The sequence below is a fragment of the Lycium ferocissimum genome, chromosome 2 (assembly GCF_029784015.1).
Source record: "Lycium ferocissimum isolate CSIRO_LF1 chromosome 2, AGI_CSIRO_Lferr_CH_V1, whole genome shotgun sequence".
Classification (NCBI taxonomy): domain Eukaryota; kingdom Viridiplantae; phylum Streptophyta; class Magnoliopsida; order Solanales; family Solanaceae; genus Lycium; species Lycium ferocissimum.
The window spans coordinates 68,488,642-68,505,952 of NC_081343.1; the positions used below are offsets into that span (position 1 = coordinate 68,488,642).

At 33.5% G+C, this 17,311-nt stretch overlaps 2 protein-coding genes across 2 annotated transcripts; one reads left to right on the forward strand and one right to left on the reverse strand.

Annotated features, from left to right (window-relative positions):
- The first annotated feature begins 8,056 nt into the window (after positions 1-8,056).
- On the forward strand, positions 8,057-8,721 carry LOC132047079 (large ribosomal subunit protein uL24z). The gene has a single exon (XM_059437973.1). It carries the CDS (start codon positions 8,122-8,124, stop codon positions 8,560-8,562), a length of 441 nt encoding a protein of 146 aa, XP_059293956.1. The 5' UTR covers positions 8,057-8,121; the 3' UTR covers positions 8,563-8,721.
- Positions 8,722-11,165: 2,444 nt separating this feature from the next.
- Positions 11,166-15,747, reverse strand: LOC132047080 (mitochondrial outer membrane protein porin 2-like). Its single transcript, XM_059437974.1, has 6 exons — positions 15,645-15,747; positions 15,447-15,514; positions 12,629-12,739; positions 12,167-12,253; positions 11,867-12,075; positions 11,166-11,767 (listed from the first exon to the last, which is right to left on the reverse strand). Exons 1-6 carry the CDS (start codon positions 15,691-15,693, stop codon positions 11,461-11,463), a joined length of 831 nt encoding a protein of 276 aa, XP_059293957.1. The 5' UTR covers positions 15,694-15,747; the 3' UTR covers positions 11,166-11,460.
- Positions 15,748-17,311: the final 1,564 nt, after the last annotated feature.

The window sequence follows — 17,311 nt, forward strand, 5'->3', positions numbered from 1 at the left end:
AACTTTTCCTTAATACATAACTAAAAATTTGCCTTATAAGGCAAAATCTATGCCTGAGAAAAAGGATGCTTATTATTGGAGCATACTTTTGAATTATCTCTTAAAAGTCGATCCATAAGGTATAATCATGCTTATGCGGAAAAAGTTCTACCTTATGGGGCATAACTAAAAGTACGCATACATATGACGTAAGTATCTTGGGGGCCGACATAGCTTTGAGTTATTCCTTAAGAAGTGTATCTTTAGGATCCGATATACTCCCCCCGTACAACATAAATTATTTTTTTATTTTATGCACGAGCGGGGGGTTCGAACCCGGAGAACCTCAAATATTCGCTCACCTTTCCAAGTGAAGGGCAAAACTTAAAGACCTTAAATATGAGGGACAAAATTTAAAAGACCCTTTAAAAGAAGGGCAATCCACGCAAAAAAATGAAGTTTGCAGAATTTGGAATGAGTTGGACTAAAATGGGCCAAAAATTGGATCATAACCCAAAGCCCCAATTTTTACCTTTTTTTTTTTTTTTTTTTTTTTTGCGCATATTGTCCTTCCTACGGATAGTCTTTAATTTTTGCCCCTCAAATCGGTCTTTAATTTGTGTTCATGTTTCTCATTTAATGAAAATTTGTGTGCCAAAGTATCCTTATCCGTCGATTTGCGAAACCAGAGATTGTGGGTTCGATCCCCGGTGAGCGATGAATTCGCTTTCTTTTACCAAAAAAAAAAAAAAATTAAAAAAAAAATCGCAAGGCATAAGTTTAAAGAACCTTTGCCTTTCCCGGCATAAGTTCGTAGGAATTATATTATTCGGCATAAGTTGTGTAGTACTGTAACTAATTCGCAAGGCATAAGTTTATAGAAACTTTGTCTTGTCCAACATAATTTCTGTAGGAATTAAATTTCCGGCATAAGTTGTGTAGTGCCAAGCGAAATAGTTACCACACAATTTATGCCGGAAAATATTTTTTTATAATTCAAATATTAAAAGAAGATTAGTTCGTCAATTTAATGAGATCTTTTATGTTTACATTTTCTTATATTTGATATTCAAAAAAATATTTTTTTAATAACCGCGCGAAGCGCGGACAATTTCACTAGTTATGAACAAAGGTAAAACTTAAAGATCAGAATTATACCTTTTGATAATCCGAAACCTTCTTGAGTTATTATATAAAGAATTTCCATAAAATCAGCAAAACGGGTAAACATATCTACCCTTTAGAAGAGCCGATTTAAGGCACCTTCGTCGTCCGTCTGTGGACCCCCCATAAAAAAAAAAAAAAAAAAAATTTTTTAGGGCCCCATATTAATCAACCCCTAAAAAAAAAAAAAATTGTAAAAAAATTTTTTTTGGGCCCCATATTAATCAAGCCCTTAAAAAAAAAATTGTGGGCCCCATATTAAACAACATCGAGTATTAAAAAAAGTGGAACTCACCACATCCAAAATCGGAGAGGAAAAAAAAGTGGACCCCATATTAACAAAATCAAGCAATATTGAAAAAAAAAGTAATCCCATATTTAAAAAACAAAACACTGTTAAAAAAATGTGGGCCCCATATTAAACACGATGCGTATTCGTAATGCAAACACTAATATAATAAAGATTTAGATACGAATCCACAAACTACAATGTTATATTAATCGTATTTTGAACATAGTATATATATATATATATATGCATAAAAATAATGCAAACTAATAATGTCCAAAAGGGTGGGCCCCATACTAAATAACACCAAGCAATATAAAAAATAAAAATAAAAAAAAGGAAGAAACTATATAAAGCATGGGTTTAGACTCATGCTTCATCGTCCGTTGTCCCTTAAAAAAAAAAGGGGTGGGCCCCATACTAAATAACACCGAGCAAAGAAAAAAATTGGAACTCACCATCTCCAAACTCATGGAAAAAAATAAAGTGGACCCCATATTAACAAAATCAAGCAATATTAAAAAAAAAAAATTGAACCCCATATTAAAAAAAAATATAATATTAAAAAAAGAAGTGCGGACTTTTTATTCGTAGAAGAACACTAATATAATAAAGTTTTAGATACGAAAGACAAAACTACAATATTATATTAATCGTGTTTTGAACATAATATATGTATATATATTATATGCATAAAAATAGTACAAACTAATAATGTCCCGAAAAAAAAGTGCACCCATAAAAGGGTGGCCCCATACTAAACAACATCAAGCAATATATATATATAAAAAAAAAATTTAAAAAAAAAAGTAAAAAAGTGGAACCCACCATCTCCAAACTCACGATAAAAAAAGTGGACCCCATATTAACAAAATCAAGCAATATAAAAAAAAAGTGAACCCCGCTATTAAAAAAAAATAATGTAAAAAAAAAAAGTGCGACTTTGTATTCGTAGTAAACACTAATATAATAAAGTTTTTAGATACGGAAAGACAAACTACAATGTTATATTAATCATATTTTGAACATAGTGTGTGTGTATATATATATATATATATATATATATATATATGCATAAAAATAGTGCAAATTAATAATGTCGAGGGAAAAAAATGCACCCCATATTAAAAAATCAAACAATATTCATGTAATTTCCAAAGTATCTCATTGAGTCAATAATGATGGATTCATTGCCACGTGCGTATCACTTCATTAGTGGGAGCAAATGAAATTGCTTTTCTTCAAAGTTAGGTAGTCAAACCATACAATTTTCTTTCTTTTTTTATATTAGCCCGAGATCTAATCTAGCTATTAAAGCTGTTGTATTTGCTATTCCGCCATGTCATTTATTTGTTATGTTTACTAAAATAAATATACTTAAAATATTTATATTTTAAAATAAGATAGAATTTAATTACTTTTTTATTTTATTCTTACTCCAATAAATGTGAAAGAGATTAATGTCGTAGAAAAATATATATATCAAATGGAAATCAAATAATGAATAAGGTAAATTAGTCAAATCATAATTCTAAAACGACGTTTTCTTAAAAAACCATGCAAAAGACAACATGACAAGTAAAATGAGCTAAAACCGAGAATATTTACCAAAAATTAAAAAATAGTATTTCTTCGTTTAAATAGAAAATCAATTTCTACTTTGTTTTGTTTTAAACATGTAAAATTAATTTAATAATTTAAATTAGAATTATCCAAATCAAAATTTGATAAAAAATAATAAGTATTTTACACTTTTAAATTAATCGGATTAAAATTAAAAGTATCAATGATGCTTTAAATATTGCTATTGTTTTATCTCAAAGAGACGAAAATAGTTTCTTTTTAAACAAGTCTTCTCTTTTAAAAAATATTAATAAATTTGCCGATTTTGTATTCGTAGAACCATTAATATAATAAAATTTTAGATACGGAGCACAAACTACAATGTTATATTAATTGTGCTTTGAATATAATATATATATATATATATATATAATATCATCATTCAAAGATAACTATATACACGTAGATGCGCACTATGTCCCAAGTGTTGGGCCCGTGCGCAGCACGGGCATAGACCGCTAGTACTTGTAGAAACACGTAAAGAAGACAGTAGGGTCTAATTAAGAGAAAGACGTGGTTTGTCAGTTTCTTTAGTAACGGTGATGGAAGAGTAATGTGTAATTAATTTTGCATATAAATGAATAAATAAGAGAGGGATTTAAAAAAAAAAAAAAATGGTAGAAAAAGGCCAAAAGAAATGGTAGAAAAAGGCCAAAAAAAAAAAAAAAAGGAAAACAAGATAAATACCTTTCTAGAGCTATGAGGCATGTCACATTACCTCTCCTATATATAATAGGAAAAGTGTTCAAAACACACTCTAACTTTGACCGAAATTGCTATAACACACCTCCAACTGCATGAGTCACCATGACCCCAGGACTATTTTTGTGTATTATTGAGGGTATTATTGGTGACGTGGACTCAATAATACCCAATATTGAGGGACTCACTTTTTTGTCCACGTCACCCAATAATACCCTCAATAATACACAAAAAAAAATAGTCCGAGGGGGGTCAGGACCCCTGAAAAACGGAGCGTGTTATAAAGCAATTTTGGCCAAAGTTGGAGTGTGTTTTAATACTTCTCCCTATATAATACAATGTAATTACAATAATTATAAGGAAGTAATGGCATGAGTCTTTATTATATGTGGGGATGAATCTTTAATATTTTATTTTATGCGAAGAAAATAGAGAATGAAGAGAAAAAGGCCAAAAAATTGAAAAAAAAAAAAGATAAATGCGATGAAGGCCATAAAGAGGTGTCACATCACCTTGGTTATGCCCTAGTTTTGTATTATATATAAATTGAAATAACCCAAACGAAGTGTCATTAAGAGGCAAACTAGTATTCACCGAGGACCACTAACATGTATGTACTAAGGGTCTCAAATGAGCGGCTTAAATTGAATTTTGGTGATCAAAATGGGTTGAGTTAATAAATGATCGGGATAGTCAAAGTTTACTCGGACTGAAATGAGTTGGGTTAAAAGATGAATCATATCTCCAACCGAATTCCTGTAAGGGAAACTTACAGAAATGACTATATAATTAGAGTTGTTAATAACCCGTAACTATGTTTTGTATATTTACATTTCATAGCTGTTTTTTAGGTGTATTTGAATACACTTTCCAGTTGCATTTGTAGCTAGGTTTTAGGTATCCCTGCAGTATTTCAGTGTATTTGGATGTATTTGAATACACTGCTCAGCCATATACATATGTATATAAATGAAACAAACAACAGATAAATTCAAAAATCCATTTCATTTGGCAAACATACCGTCACAATACAGTCAAAATATGTATTCAATCATATACATGTGTATATAAATACACAGACAATTGTATTCAACTTTTGCATTACGTAAACCAAATACATTCAAAAGCATATAGCTACAAAATGTTATTAAATTAAATAGTTGTTATTAACCATAAATACCTCTTAGAGTTAGCTATGCCATGTAAATTTTCCTTCTTATTAAGTCTTAACTTCTTTGTTTGTTCTTTTATAAATTGTTTAAGTATATAATTAAAGAAAATCACACAACAACAACAACTCCCGTGTGACCCCACAAGTGGATTTGAGGAGGGTAGGGTGTTTGCGCACCTTATCCCTACATATGTGAGGAAAGATTTTTTTTTTTTATTATGATTATATATCAAATAAAAAAATATCTTCTTGAAAATATGTAGACAAAGTTTTATAAGTCAATTTGGGCTACATATCAACACAATTTGGATGCGCATATCAGCCCAATTTTTAGATGGGATGAAATGGACTCAACTAATAAATGGGCAACTCAATGACCCACCCAAACTTGAACAGGTTGGCGAATTATGTTTTCATGTGCTAATTCTAATATACGCCAAACAGAATCTGCGAAGAAAACTCCCAAGAGCTTTGGGAGAAGTGCATAAATAGTCACTTTTAACATATGCTATCAAATATTAATCGTTGTTTTAAAAGTTATTACTAATATTTAACCACTCTTTTGACATGCAATTTTTTGCAGATATCCTAACTAAAATACGGAACAACTTGAATTCGAAGGATTCGTGAGGTTATAAAATTTGTTGGAATTTCAATAATGATTCAAAATCAAGAAATAATTCATGGATTCAAACCTTTATATACTCTTCCGTGTTTTAAGTAGGGGGTACATTTTGTCAAAATTATATTTTCATATTAAAATGTGGCTTTTCCTCTATTACTTTTCAACGATGACTAAAAACTCATAGCAAACTGGAAAACTGGTCATTCACCTAATTTTCACGAAGCTCTTCAATGGATTCTGTCAAGAGAGCTTGAGTACATCATCAAGCCAAGTCCAATATGTTTCCGTTGGGCCGAAAAATCATTTTTTTTTGCGCGGAGTGCCCTTCGTTTGGGGTGGTCTTTAAATTTTGCCTCATATAAATCTTTAAAATTTGCCCTTGGCTAACACCCGCTAGAACCACGCGCGGTCAAAATTTTTAAAAAAAAAAATCGCAGGCAAGTTTAAATTTCGCTATCTCAAGACCGATACTTTTTGATTAAGGAATTACAAAGTTATGGGACCGTATACTTATGCCTTGTGGGCGGACTTGCAATGCGGTCCGGACATAACTTTGATAATTCCTTCCCCAAAGTTATGCGGGTCCGGCATAAAAGTTTGCCCATTAAAAGTATGCCCCCACCGGAAACTTTGTGAAGGAATTATCAAAGTTATGCGGACCACATACTTATGACTTAAAAAAATAAGATTCGCATAACTTCGATAATTCCTTCCAGAAGTTATGCGGGGTCGGCAAAAAGTTTGCCCGTTAAAAGTATGCCCGGCATAACTCTGTGAAGGAATTATCAAAGTTATACGGACCGGCATATATGCCTAAGTCTCTGCCCATAAGGCATGAGTATGCGGTCCGGATAAAATGTGTAATTCCTTAACAAGTGTATCTTTGTGATAGCGAAATTTAAAAGCATTTTTGCGATTTTTTTAAAATTTTATTTGTAGGTTCGAACACGGAACCTATGGGTGTTAAATTAAAAAATTTAAACATTTCAAATATGAAGGGAAAAAATTTAAAGATACCCCAAAGAAGGGCAAAGTTGCCCAAAAATTAAGTACTAGAAGTATCAAACATTGTTTTGTGCTTCAAAGGCACTGGTCTTTAATTTTTGGCCCTCAAATTTGAAATCTTTAATTTTTGTGCTTTTCCTAAAACCCATGAATTTGGGTTCGAACTCCCGCTCAGTTAAAAAAAAATAATTCGCAAGGCAGAAATTTGGATTCGCAAAGCAGAGTTTCGCATTCAAAACTCTGCCTGAGGCCTAACTTTGCTATGCAACTCTGCCTGAGGCCTAACTTTGCTATGCAACTCTGTCTTGTGATTTTTTTTTTTTTGACTAAGCTGGGGTTCGAACTCCAAACCTCATGATATTAGGTGAAGGATGAAAATTAAAGACCACCAATTTGAGGGACAAAAATTAAAGACCTAATCACGCAAATGCCCCGGTATTAAACTTTTAAAATGTAGGTCCAAATTAGTGGCCTCGAATAGATATCCTAAAATTTCCTACGACCATCTGTGCCATCTAATCAAAATAGGGTCATTTGCACGATCACTCTTCAGAGACACTGGTCTTTAATTTTTGCCCCTCAATTGGTGATCTTTAATTTTTGTCCTTCGCCTAATATCACGAGGTTTAGGTTCAAACTTCAGCTCAGTAAAAAAAAAAAAAAAACAAAGTTCTGTATCAAAGTTAGGCCTATTTGGGGCAAAGTTAGGCTTCAGGCAGAGTTTTGAATGCAAAAACTCTGCCTTAAGGCTCTGCCTTGAGAATCCAAACATCTGCCTTGCAAATTTTTTTTTTTTTTTATTGAGCTGAGGTTCGAACCCAGAATCTCGGGATATTAGGTGAAGGGAAAAAATTAAAGACCACCAATTTGAGGGGCAAAAATTAAAGGCCAGTGCCTTTGAAGGGCAATCCGCACAAAAATACGATCAATTGATCTCTTTTCACGCTTATTAATAAAAATAATAATACAAGGTGTCATTTATTAACTTACCCTTATTTATTAGATGTTTCTTAAAAATTGAGCACTAAAAAGTAGTTCTCTATATAAGGGTACAATTGAAAATAATTGTTAACTATTGTCTTGAACGATAATTATTCTGGGTCAATTTTTGTTGCTAAAAACTACACTTATTTTGGGATTGAGGGAGTAATATAAAATAAACTACAGAGAAAGTTATTTTTTAGTGAAATAGGCTATTAAATGCTCATCTTAATATTAGGTTGTCCTGTCTTAACTATTTTAGAAAATTGAAACAACCCAAGCAAAAAGTGTCGTAAAGTTTTACACTGAAACCACCCAAAGAGAGAGTTTTTGGACATTTATTTCCACACAAAAAAACAATAAAGAGGCAAACCGAGGACCAAACAATAGGTTCTGTCAAAAAAAGCTCGAGCGCATCACGTCAAGTCCAATATATTTCAGTTGGGCCGTAAAATTAAGGCCCAAATTACCGGCCTCTAATTAGATACCCTAAAATTCCATATAAGATCTCAAAAACCCTAATATCAGTCATCTCCACATTTACAGAGAGAGTGAGAGAGAGAGAGCAAAAAATCGGCAAAGATGAAGTACAACCCAAGAGTCTCCTCTTCTCGCCGCAAGAGCCGTAAGGCTCATTTCACTGCCCCATCCAGCCTTCGTCGTGTCTTAATGAGCGCACCTTTATCCTCCGAACTCCGTACCAAGTACAACGTTAGATCCATGCCTGTCCGTAAAGACGACGAGGTTCAAGTTGTTCGCGGGACCTACAAGGGACGTGAGGGTAAAGTTGTCCAAGTTTACCGCAAGAAGTGGGTGATACACATTGAGAGGATTACTAGAGAGAAGGTAAATGGATCTACAGTTAATGTTGGTATTCATCCTTCAAAGGTTGTGATATCGAAGCTGAGGCTTGATAAGGATCGTAAGAGTTTGATTGACCGTAAGGCCAAGGGACGTGCTGCTGCTGATAAGGATAAGGGTACTAAGTTTACTGCTGACGATATCATGCAGACTGTTGATTAGGTCCTTTCTTTTTTAATGCTATCTTATTGCGTTTCTGTTTTGTTGTTACTATCTTATTGCTCTTTGGTACTTTGAAACTTGTTGGGATAGTTAAAGAGTTTTTCTCTGAGACTCTGAATTTTGTTGAAGTATTTTAATACTAGTATGCAATTTTTGGTATTATCAACTGTCATATGCTATAATTATATATGTTGCCCAATGTCTATTTACCCTGTAATTTATGCAAAAATGTTTGCTGTTTCTGCTAGTATGATTGCTCAATAAGTTCATCCTAATATTAGATGAACTGCTGTTTGTTGGCACACTTGATTTTCGGATTAGCTTACATAATAGAGCATAAGGATTTTTTAATGCTCACCTAAATTTGAGTTTTTTTTTTTTTAACTCGGTTTGATGAAGCGAGTATTAGAAGTTTAAAACTTATTAACTAAGCTGTATCCTTGTGTTTGGTTGCTAAGTGATTGCAAGCATTGCCAACTTGCAGAATATGTTATTGTAGTTCTGCTGAGAGAACTGGGTGTGCTGATTTTTGGTTCTTTGATAACTAAATCTCTAGGGTGATGATTTTCTTTGCAGCAGGAGTTCTGCTCTACTAGAATATTAGGTAGGAGGTGAAACACAATTTAGGATGAGTTTGATGTGCACCTAAATATGTGTAAAACTCGGTTTGAAGAAGTTCGAAACTTTATTAATTTAGCTACATCCTTGTGTATGGTTGCTAGGTGATTGCGAGCAAATACGTGATTGAATTTATTCTGAGAACTGGTTGTGAGGATTTTGTGGTTCTTTATTAATTAAATTTCTATGGAAGCTCTGCATGTGTCTTGCTGCATTTTCTGCACAAATTAGTGGCTTGCTGCATTCACTAATCATTTTCAAAGATGAATATGGCCGTGGTGTGAGTGTATTCTTTGATAAACTTATCAATTATTTATTAGCAGTTTGAATCTCAAGTGTGTGGTGTATGCGCTTATCTGCTCTGTTCTCTGATTGCTTGGGAGGAATTAAACCCAAGAAATGCTGTGAAATGTGAGGCACGAGTCTTATATCTTCTCTTTACATGTTACTTACTATAATTGTAAGGATCGTACTCCTCCCCTTTCTTCTAATCCCCTTGGCATAAACAGCACTTTGATTTGGTCACTTTTATTATAATTTTGTTTAAGAGTGTCCTTTTCTTAGGTTAGTCTTAGCTAGCGTTTGGACATAGATTTTTTATTAGATTTTGAAAATTTAAGATTTTTGATTAGATTTTGAAAATTTATCTTCGAAGATTTGTTTGGCCATGAAATTTCATTATCTTCAAAATATTTTCAAGTTCCAAAAATTGGTCCAGACCAGTTTGAAATTTCATTTCCACTCACTTCTAAAATTTTCCAAGTAAAACACCAATTCAAGTTTCGCAACTTCAAAAACTCATATTTTCGAGTTTCAACTTCAAAATCTATGGCCAAACGGGAGCTTAGTTTCACAGTGCAAGCTTTTAATACACTTCACATAGTCCAATTAATAGCAAGAGTCAACATTTTGTGCCTTCAAGCTTGTTTTCCTGTGAGCAACGGTAGTAGTCTTTCTGTTTGGTTCCTGTATGTTATCCTATAGCTGTATGATTATTTCAATTTTCTTGTGGTCTTGTTTTAATTTAGATTCATCTCTCTCGTAAGTTCTTGGTTCCTATGGGTTACCTTGAAGAATCATCAAACTATCTCGTATATGTCTAGGTGAATGACTTTATAATCTTTTCCCTCTTGATTTATGCCCTCCCAGTAGCAGTATGCGATGTTACAGGGTGTAAATGAAATGAAAGCAATAGATTATTTGATATGAAAGAATGTAGTCAACAGACCAAACTATTAACACTACGAGAGTAATAGTCAAGATAAGTTCAATTAAACTCCAGCTTTACATCTTTAATTGCGCCTTTAAGATAACAGATAATGTCAGCAAACACTATTTCATTCGGAGCTGTTGAGCTCGTGGTTCTATTTTCTGGAATTGCCCAAAGGCTTCAAAGCTTTGCTTTCTAAAAACTCACTGTACGAGTAGTCTCAAAGTACAACACCAGACAGCAGCCAGATCAAAGGCATATGATAAGCCGATAGCAAATGTATTTCTAATTAGCATAGGAAGAATCTCGTAGGCGTTTGCACATAAATTTGGTTGAGACACCCAAAAAAAAAATTAAAAAAAATTGACCTTGTATATTAAAATGGTATTTGAAAGTTGAAGTTGTACTTGAATGAAAAGTTTTGTGAGTGCAAAAGTTTTTCCAAACAAGTTTTTTAAACTTAAAACGCTCACCAAAATCTATCAATAAATCATGCTAATGTATATATAACCAAGCAAAGTTTAGGAAATACTTTTCGAACGGATAAATAAAAATTCCCAAAGCCCAATACTATGTGAAGGAAAAGAAGTATTTGTCTAAAAAGACGTAGTAATTTAGTAGGGATGGTATGACTTCATTCATTACATAACGTCGCGATAAATTGCATTTTCATGTGCTCTGCTTGGACTAGAACTTACTCACTTTTAACGTTTAACTATTATCCAATCACATCAAACAAGATCCAAAAACAGAATGTAACAACTGAAGAGGTCAATTTAGAAACAGTTAAATGAAATTTACGCAATCAGTGAAGTTAACTAGCACCATACGAAACGAAGAAGCTCTTCCAGAGGGAACATAGAAAATTATTCGTCTTTCTCGAAAGGGAAAAGCGGAGAAGACACGGAAAACTAGAGAAAGACCATAAACAGGCCGTAGCATCAAAGCAACTCATCCAGAAACCAACTAATCTGTGGAAAAAAACACAAGTTTGTTGAACTACTTATTGAGCACCTCTCCTCCAGGCACTATCCCAAAAAATTTTTGCTGTTCACATCCAAAGATGCTTTTCAAGGTTTAAGAGCAAGGGCCACACCAAACCTGGGAGTGTTATCCAAGGCCTTGGTGTCAAACTCACTAGAAATAGTCAACAATGACTTTGGAATCAGCTCATGCTGCAATAGAGCCCCCAGCTTGCCATGATTATTGAGCTTGAGCTTCGCAATTGTCAGGTTATCAACAGCATATGACCCTCCAACTGTGAAGGTATTCTCATTTGTGGAAAACCGTCTAGTGATCTCGCCCACCGCAGCAGTCTTCTTCAATTCATCTAGATGATGGATATATGATGCCTTTATTGTGTCCCCTTTGTCGCCCCTGATGGAAAAAAGATAGAGCAACAGATAATGTCAAACTTTTAATCTTCTTATCATTTATGCTTTAGTTTTCATAGAATGCTCAGACCGATAAACTTACAGTATTATAGCAGCACAGGAATCTGGTTTAGTCACACTAATGCCAGCAGTATATTTCGCAAGTTGACCACCCGCCGTCTCATAACTTGCCTCAGCACCAATGGCGAAAGTGGGAGTACCAAGGGTGACAGAGAGATCAACTACAGGACTTTGCTTCAGACCAACAGCTGTACTAAAGGAAGCATGATGGTGATAGTACTGACCCTCTAGCTGCAAGAACCCACCAAATTCAAGTCTCAGAAGGGAAAACTCTATGATTTCTAGCAAATGATCATAGTCATAACATCAGATTAAGTTTCACCTTCCCAGAGCTGTAGTCAGGGAACTTCAGAGAGGCAATGGTTTTCGTCGAGGGGACAATGTCATTGAGAGTAAGAGTAGTTGAGATCTGCAAGCAAAAGGGTGTAACATGAAGACATTAGGAAAAAAGAAGGCATGATTTTGCAAAGAAGACTTAGGCCCCGTTTGTCCATAGAAACCCAAAAAAAATTCACTTCTTTGGAATTTTGTAGTTGGAGTTGGAGTTGGAGTTGTATTTAGCCATAGTTTTTGAAATTGTAGTTTTTGGTGAAATGTAGTTGTAAAAAGGTGAAAAAAGTGAAATTTTTTGAAAAACAAGTTTTTTGAATTCCGGAATACAACTTCAAGTTGTATTCGGAATTCTTATGGCCAAACGCTGAAAAGTGAAAATAGTGAAAAAAAAATCCGGAATAAAGTGAATAATTCTTATGGACAAACGCCTACTAAGGCGTGAACAGCTCACGTTTGACCCTGTATCAACTTTGACATCAATCAAAGTGTTCTTATATTTGTATTGCGCTCCGACATCTCCAGTTGAAAGCCCTCCCTTCTTTACTGCAGTTGATGTAAGGGCCTATATCGAGAAATCAAGATTAAAGAACAGGAAATTAGGAATTCAAATTGATCTATTAATGTTCAGCAATACAAATAGAGAAGAAAACTTTTGCACATAAAAATCTGAAACTTTCTGCTGGAGTGAATAAGAATCATCCTGTATTTTGGAAAGTGACCATATGGGAGCTTACTCAATTCCTTTTGTATCATTTCTTTTTGGCAACAAATAAAGGAGATTATTTTATTTCTGAAAAGTACAGCACCAACAGAGTGCTATCATCAGCACAGAGACAGGTTTAGACGATTGTACAAGGATCTTTGTCAATATACTAAGGCAGGCAAAATCATAATGAATCTAATAAACCCATAAACTCCACAAGCTCCTCAGTACCATGTACACACTCTTATATGAACCAAAAACATAACACAAGCTATGCATCCAAATTCCTATCTGGGTATAAGCATGGAAACACCAAGCTTTAAGTTTAATTGCCCTTCTAACACATTGTGAATTGTGATAGAAGATATATAGTTAAGCCAACTGATGTATATTCCTCAAATAGCGCATATGGGAACACATGGAAACCTGCACAGTGGTACTCCAAATATATTATTAGGAGTGCTCATACATGTAAAACATTTGCATCAGAGCCTGTGGCTCTAGATATCAGTAACCGATGCTCTCAAACAATTGTCATTTGAAACTGTATATAGGGAGGCCCACCTCAAATATTTCCATGTTCGCAAGTATGGTAATTCTAGTTGGTGGGAGTAAGGGTAGAAAGCTTGAATGAATAGTTTGAGTTAGATATTAGTTAGAATCAATAGTTGAAATATGCAGAAAGGTTTATCAACTATGAGAAACATACGCTGGATCAAGAGTAGTTTATTCATTAATCATAGAGATCCCTATTGAACTCTTAAAAACTTGAATCTATCTTGCATATACTTCTATAGGCATAAAATTTAAGGATTCAACAGTGTTATGTTATTTTCAATAAGCATCAATAAGGATATCCAACATATTCTCCTCAATTAGTCATCTCATACATAAAAAGTATATATATTATTACCTTACACTAGGCTTAACTATTCCATCCTTAAATTGATCAATGCAATTATATCCATGATTGTGGAAACCATCAAATTTAGGTTTGTGATAACTCATACATTTTCAACCTATCAACTAAAGGACGATTACTTAGCGATTTGAGTGCCTTATCAATTTAAATTCCCAAGTTAGTGTTCCTGTTAAACAGTAATATTTTTATCTACCCATGTCTGTTTTTCCTTTTTATGCGTTTGCTATTCCCAGTAAGATTTCCTTTGGCAGCTAACTTCATACTAACCAATTTTCTTTTACTTTTTCCATTGTTCCAAGTAGTTTCATATATTTTTCCTTTTGAGTAGGTGGGATGGGTGGTGGGGCCATAGGCACCGAGATGAATAGAGGCATGGCAAGGTGCAGGTTGGATTGGGAAGGGATAGCTGATGTTGTGGAAAGATGGGTGTTCTTGTCAGGAGATGGGACAGTGTTATACGATGCTGGTGCTTGGGACAGGAACAGAGAGAGGTAAGTTGGACTTTCACAGGAATTTTGAACTTCTCTTTTCAACTTCAAGAAAGAACTCTGGCAAGAACAATCTTTAACAAAAAATGTACCTCAGACAGATACGGCAAATAAACAATGAAGAGAAGAGTAGAACTTTCTATATGTGCATATGTCATATCAATACTACTTAAATTTGTAGTATACACATCAAATAGAGGTTGCCTAGATGGAGGTCCCCAAATACTAAGACGGTCTACTCTCCTCTTGTGTAATTTTTAGTCTTCATAAGTTTCAGTAGTTTTATTTACCACAAATGATGAAAAGAAATCCTCCTTTACTGCAAATAAATTAAAACACATCCCCTGGAAGACATCTAAGTTAACTCCAATAAAGCATCATAGGTATTCTAGGACTGAGCTAACTGAAAGGTGATGCTTGAACATTTTATGAGATAAATGGAAGAGAATGATTGAAGTTTAGTTGTAGCTTGCAAAGTATAATAAAAGATATAGCATATCTAAACAGTAAGGAATAATATTTCTGCAATAGAATCAGCAATATCCTTCAAGGAAATAAGCAACTATAATTATATCCATTTTTCTATATAACATCCCTGGTGAAGAAGATTGATTTTTATTGGCCTTCCTCAACAGCATTACAAACATTTGTTATTTTCTAATTTAAGTTTAAGCAATTGCACTGTTCTTTTACAATAGAAATGATTGATACAGAAAACAAATAAAATTCGCGAAACGCGCTTGAAAAATAGACTAACATCATCATAGAGCAAATAGCTGTTTTTCTCATAGTTGAGAAATCCACACTGTTGCACTGATAAACAGTGGATTCCACTAAAAATAGGAAAAAGGAGTTGAGACGACCAGGAAACAAGCAAAACTCCAAATAACAACTCAAATCAATCTAATAAGGACACTGCACAAACTCTAAAATGCACAAATTCAACACCGAAATATAACCAAAACCAGAATCTCGACTAAAATACAAACTACGAAGAAATAAATTCAATCAGAGCTACAAGTCAATAAAATGATTGCATAAAACCTAAATACATAAATTCAGCACTGAAATATAACCAAAACCAGAATCTCGACGGCAATGATATAAACTATGAAGAAATCAATTCAATCAGAGGTAAAAGTCAATAAACTCATACCACTCCAGTGTCACTGTAGGTTGAAATAGATAGTTTCTGATCGGAGATATAGTCCTTATTCAGCAGATCTATCAATTATTGAAACATCAAAATCAAATATCACGTGGTCAGTAACAGTATATGCATCTATTTCATCTGCTTAACTAATATAGTCAATTAAAATTACAATGAAAAGACAAAAATGGATAGGAAAATTACCTCTGGCTTTCTTGCCAATATCAGAGAAAAGTCCAGGTCCCTTGCTCATTTTCGTAAGAACTACAGAGAGAGATTAGCGTAGCGAAGGGAAAAGAACTAAAAAGTATTGAGGCTGTCACCACGAGAAAAAGGTCCGATCAACACCAGAACGTGACAGTTTGTAGTCGCCAGCTGGATCTATTGTAGACCGTTCCTTTTAATCCAACGGTCAATATGTGTTCTGCTAAACTTTTCTTATGTGAATCTGGTAAACGGGTGGCAACTGATTTGTACATTCTTCAATCTTATAAATTAGTCCTACTTACTAATAAATTACTACACGAAAATAATTAGGTAAAATAAAATGGAGGTTTTTCTGGAAATATCCAACAAATTATTAAATATATAGAGAATAGTATCGTCACATTCGTATGTTGATAATAATGATAAATTAGGGGTGTCAGATGAACAGATTGAATTGAATTGGACGAATCAAAATAGTCTGAATTAATAGATTAAACATGCAAATAAGTGATGGCTTAATCTCAATTTTTTGGGTGTAAAATAGACCTGCGGCAAATAAGTGACTTGATTATACGTTTTACGATAAAAATGATTTTAAATGATTGGTGAATAACAGAGTAATTTTAGCAGAATAAAGAATATTAACTTTCCAATAATGGACCAATACTTGGATAACCAGTCATGAAAAATTTCCAATAGTCATATGATGCCAAATTGTAGTCACGATATTGATACAATCAATCCTTTTTACAACGGCGTTTTTTGCTTGAATAGTTTTAGGCGCTATAGCCAGATGTTATTATAAAGATTATATAATTATACTAAAACTAGTTCATTAACCCGCGCTTGGCGCGGTTAAATATATTGTAATTTGATTGACATAAAAGTTAAATGTTTTACGGACGGGGCTCCTCTCTATTTCCACTCTCTCCATTTTCCCCAAGTTCCTATTTGGATAAAAGACACATGTCATAGTTAATAATTAATGGTTGAGATCTAATTGACCAAATCAAGGTCCTAACTATAGTTAGAATAACAAATATTTTCTTTGTTTATTCTAAAAAAAAATGACAATCCCAAAATTCTAACTAAAACATTATCTCACTTATAAATTAATCCTGATTTTTTTTTTCTTTTCCTATTTATTAGATGCTCTTCCTGTTTTTTTTTTTTTTTTTTTTTTTGTGTGTGCAGTTCTTCTTTATCCCCCCCCCCCCCCCGCCCCCGCCACCGTCCATCTGGATGTGTTCCCATATATATATATATATTTTTTTTTTTTGTATACTTCGTGCTTTAATTTTAATTCAAGAAAAGAAAATTTATAAGTCATTTATATGACATGTAATAAATAGGAAAGTAAGAAAGTTTTAGGATTAATTTATAGGAAAAGAAAATTTTAGGATTAATTTATAGGCGAGATAATGTTTTAGCTAGAATTTTGGGATTGTCAAATCTTTTTAGAGTAAATAAAGAAAATATTTGCATTTCTAACTATGGTTAGGACCTTGATTTAGGCAATCAGATCTCAATCATTAATTATTAACTATGACATGTGTCTTTCATCCAAATAGGAACTTGGGGAAAATGTAGAGAGTGGAAATGGAGAGGAGCTCCATCCATGTTTTACGGTGACCAAAAATAAAACAACAAATATATAATCTCGG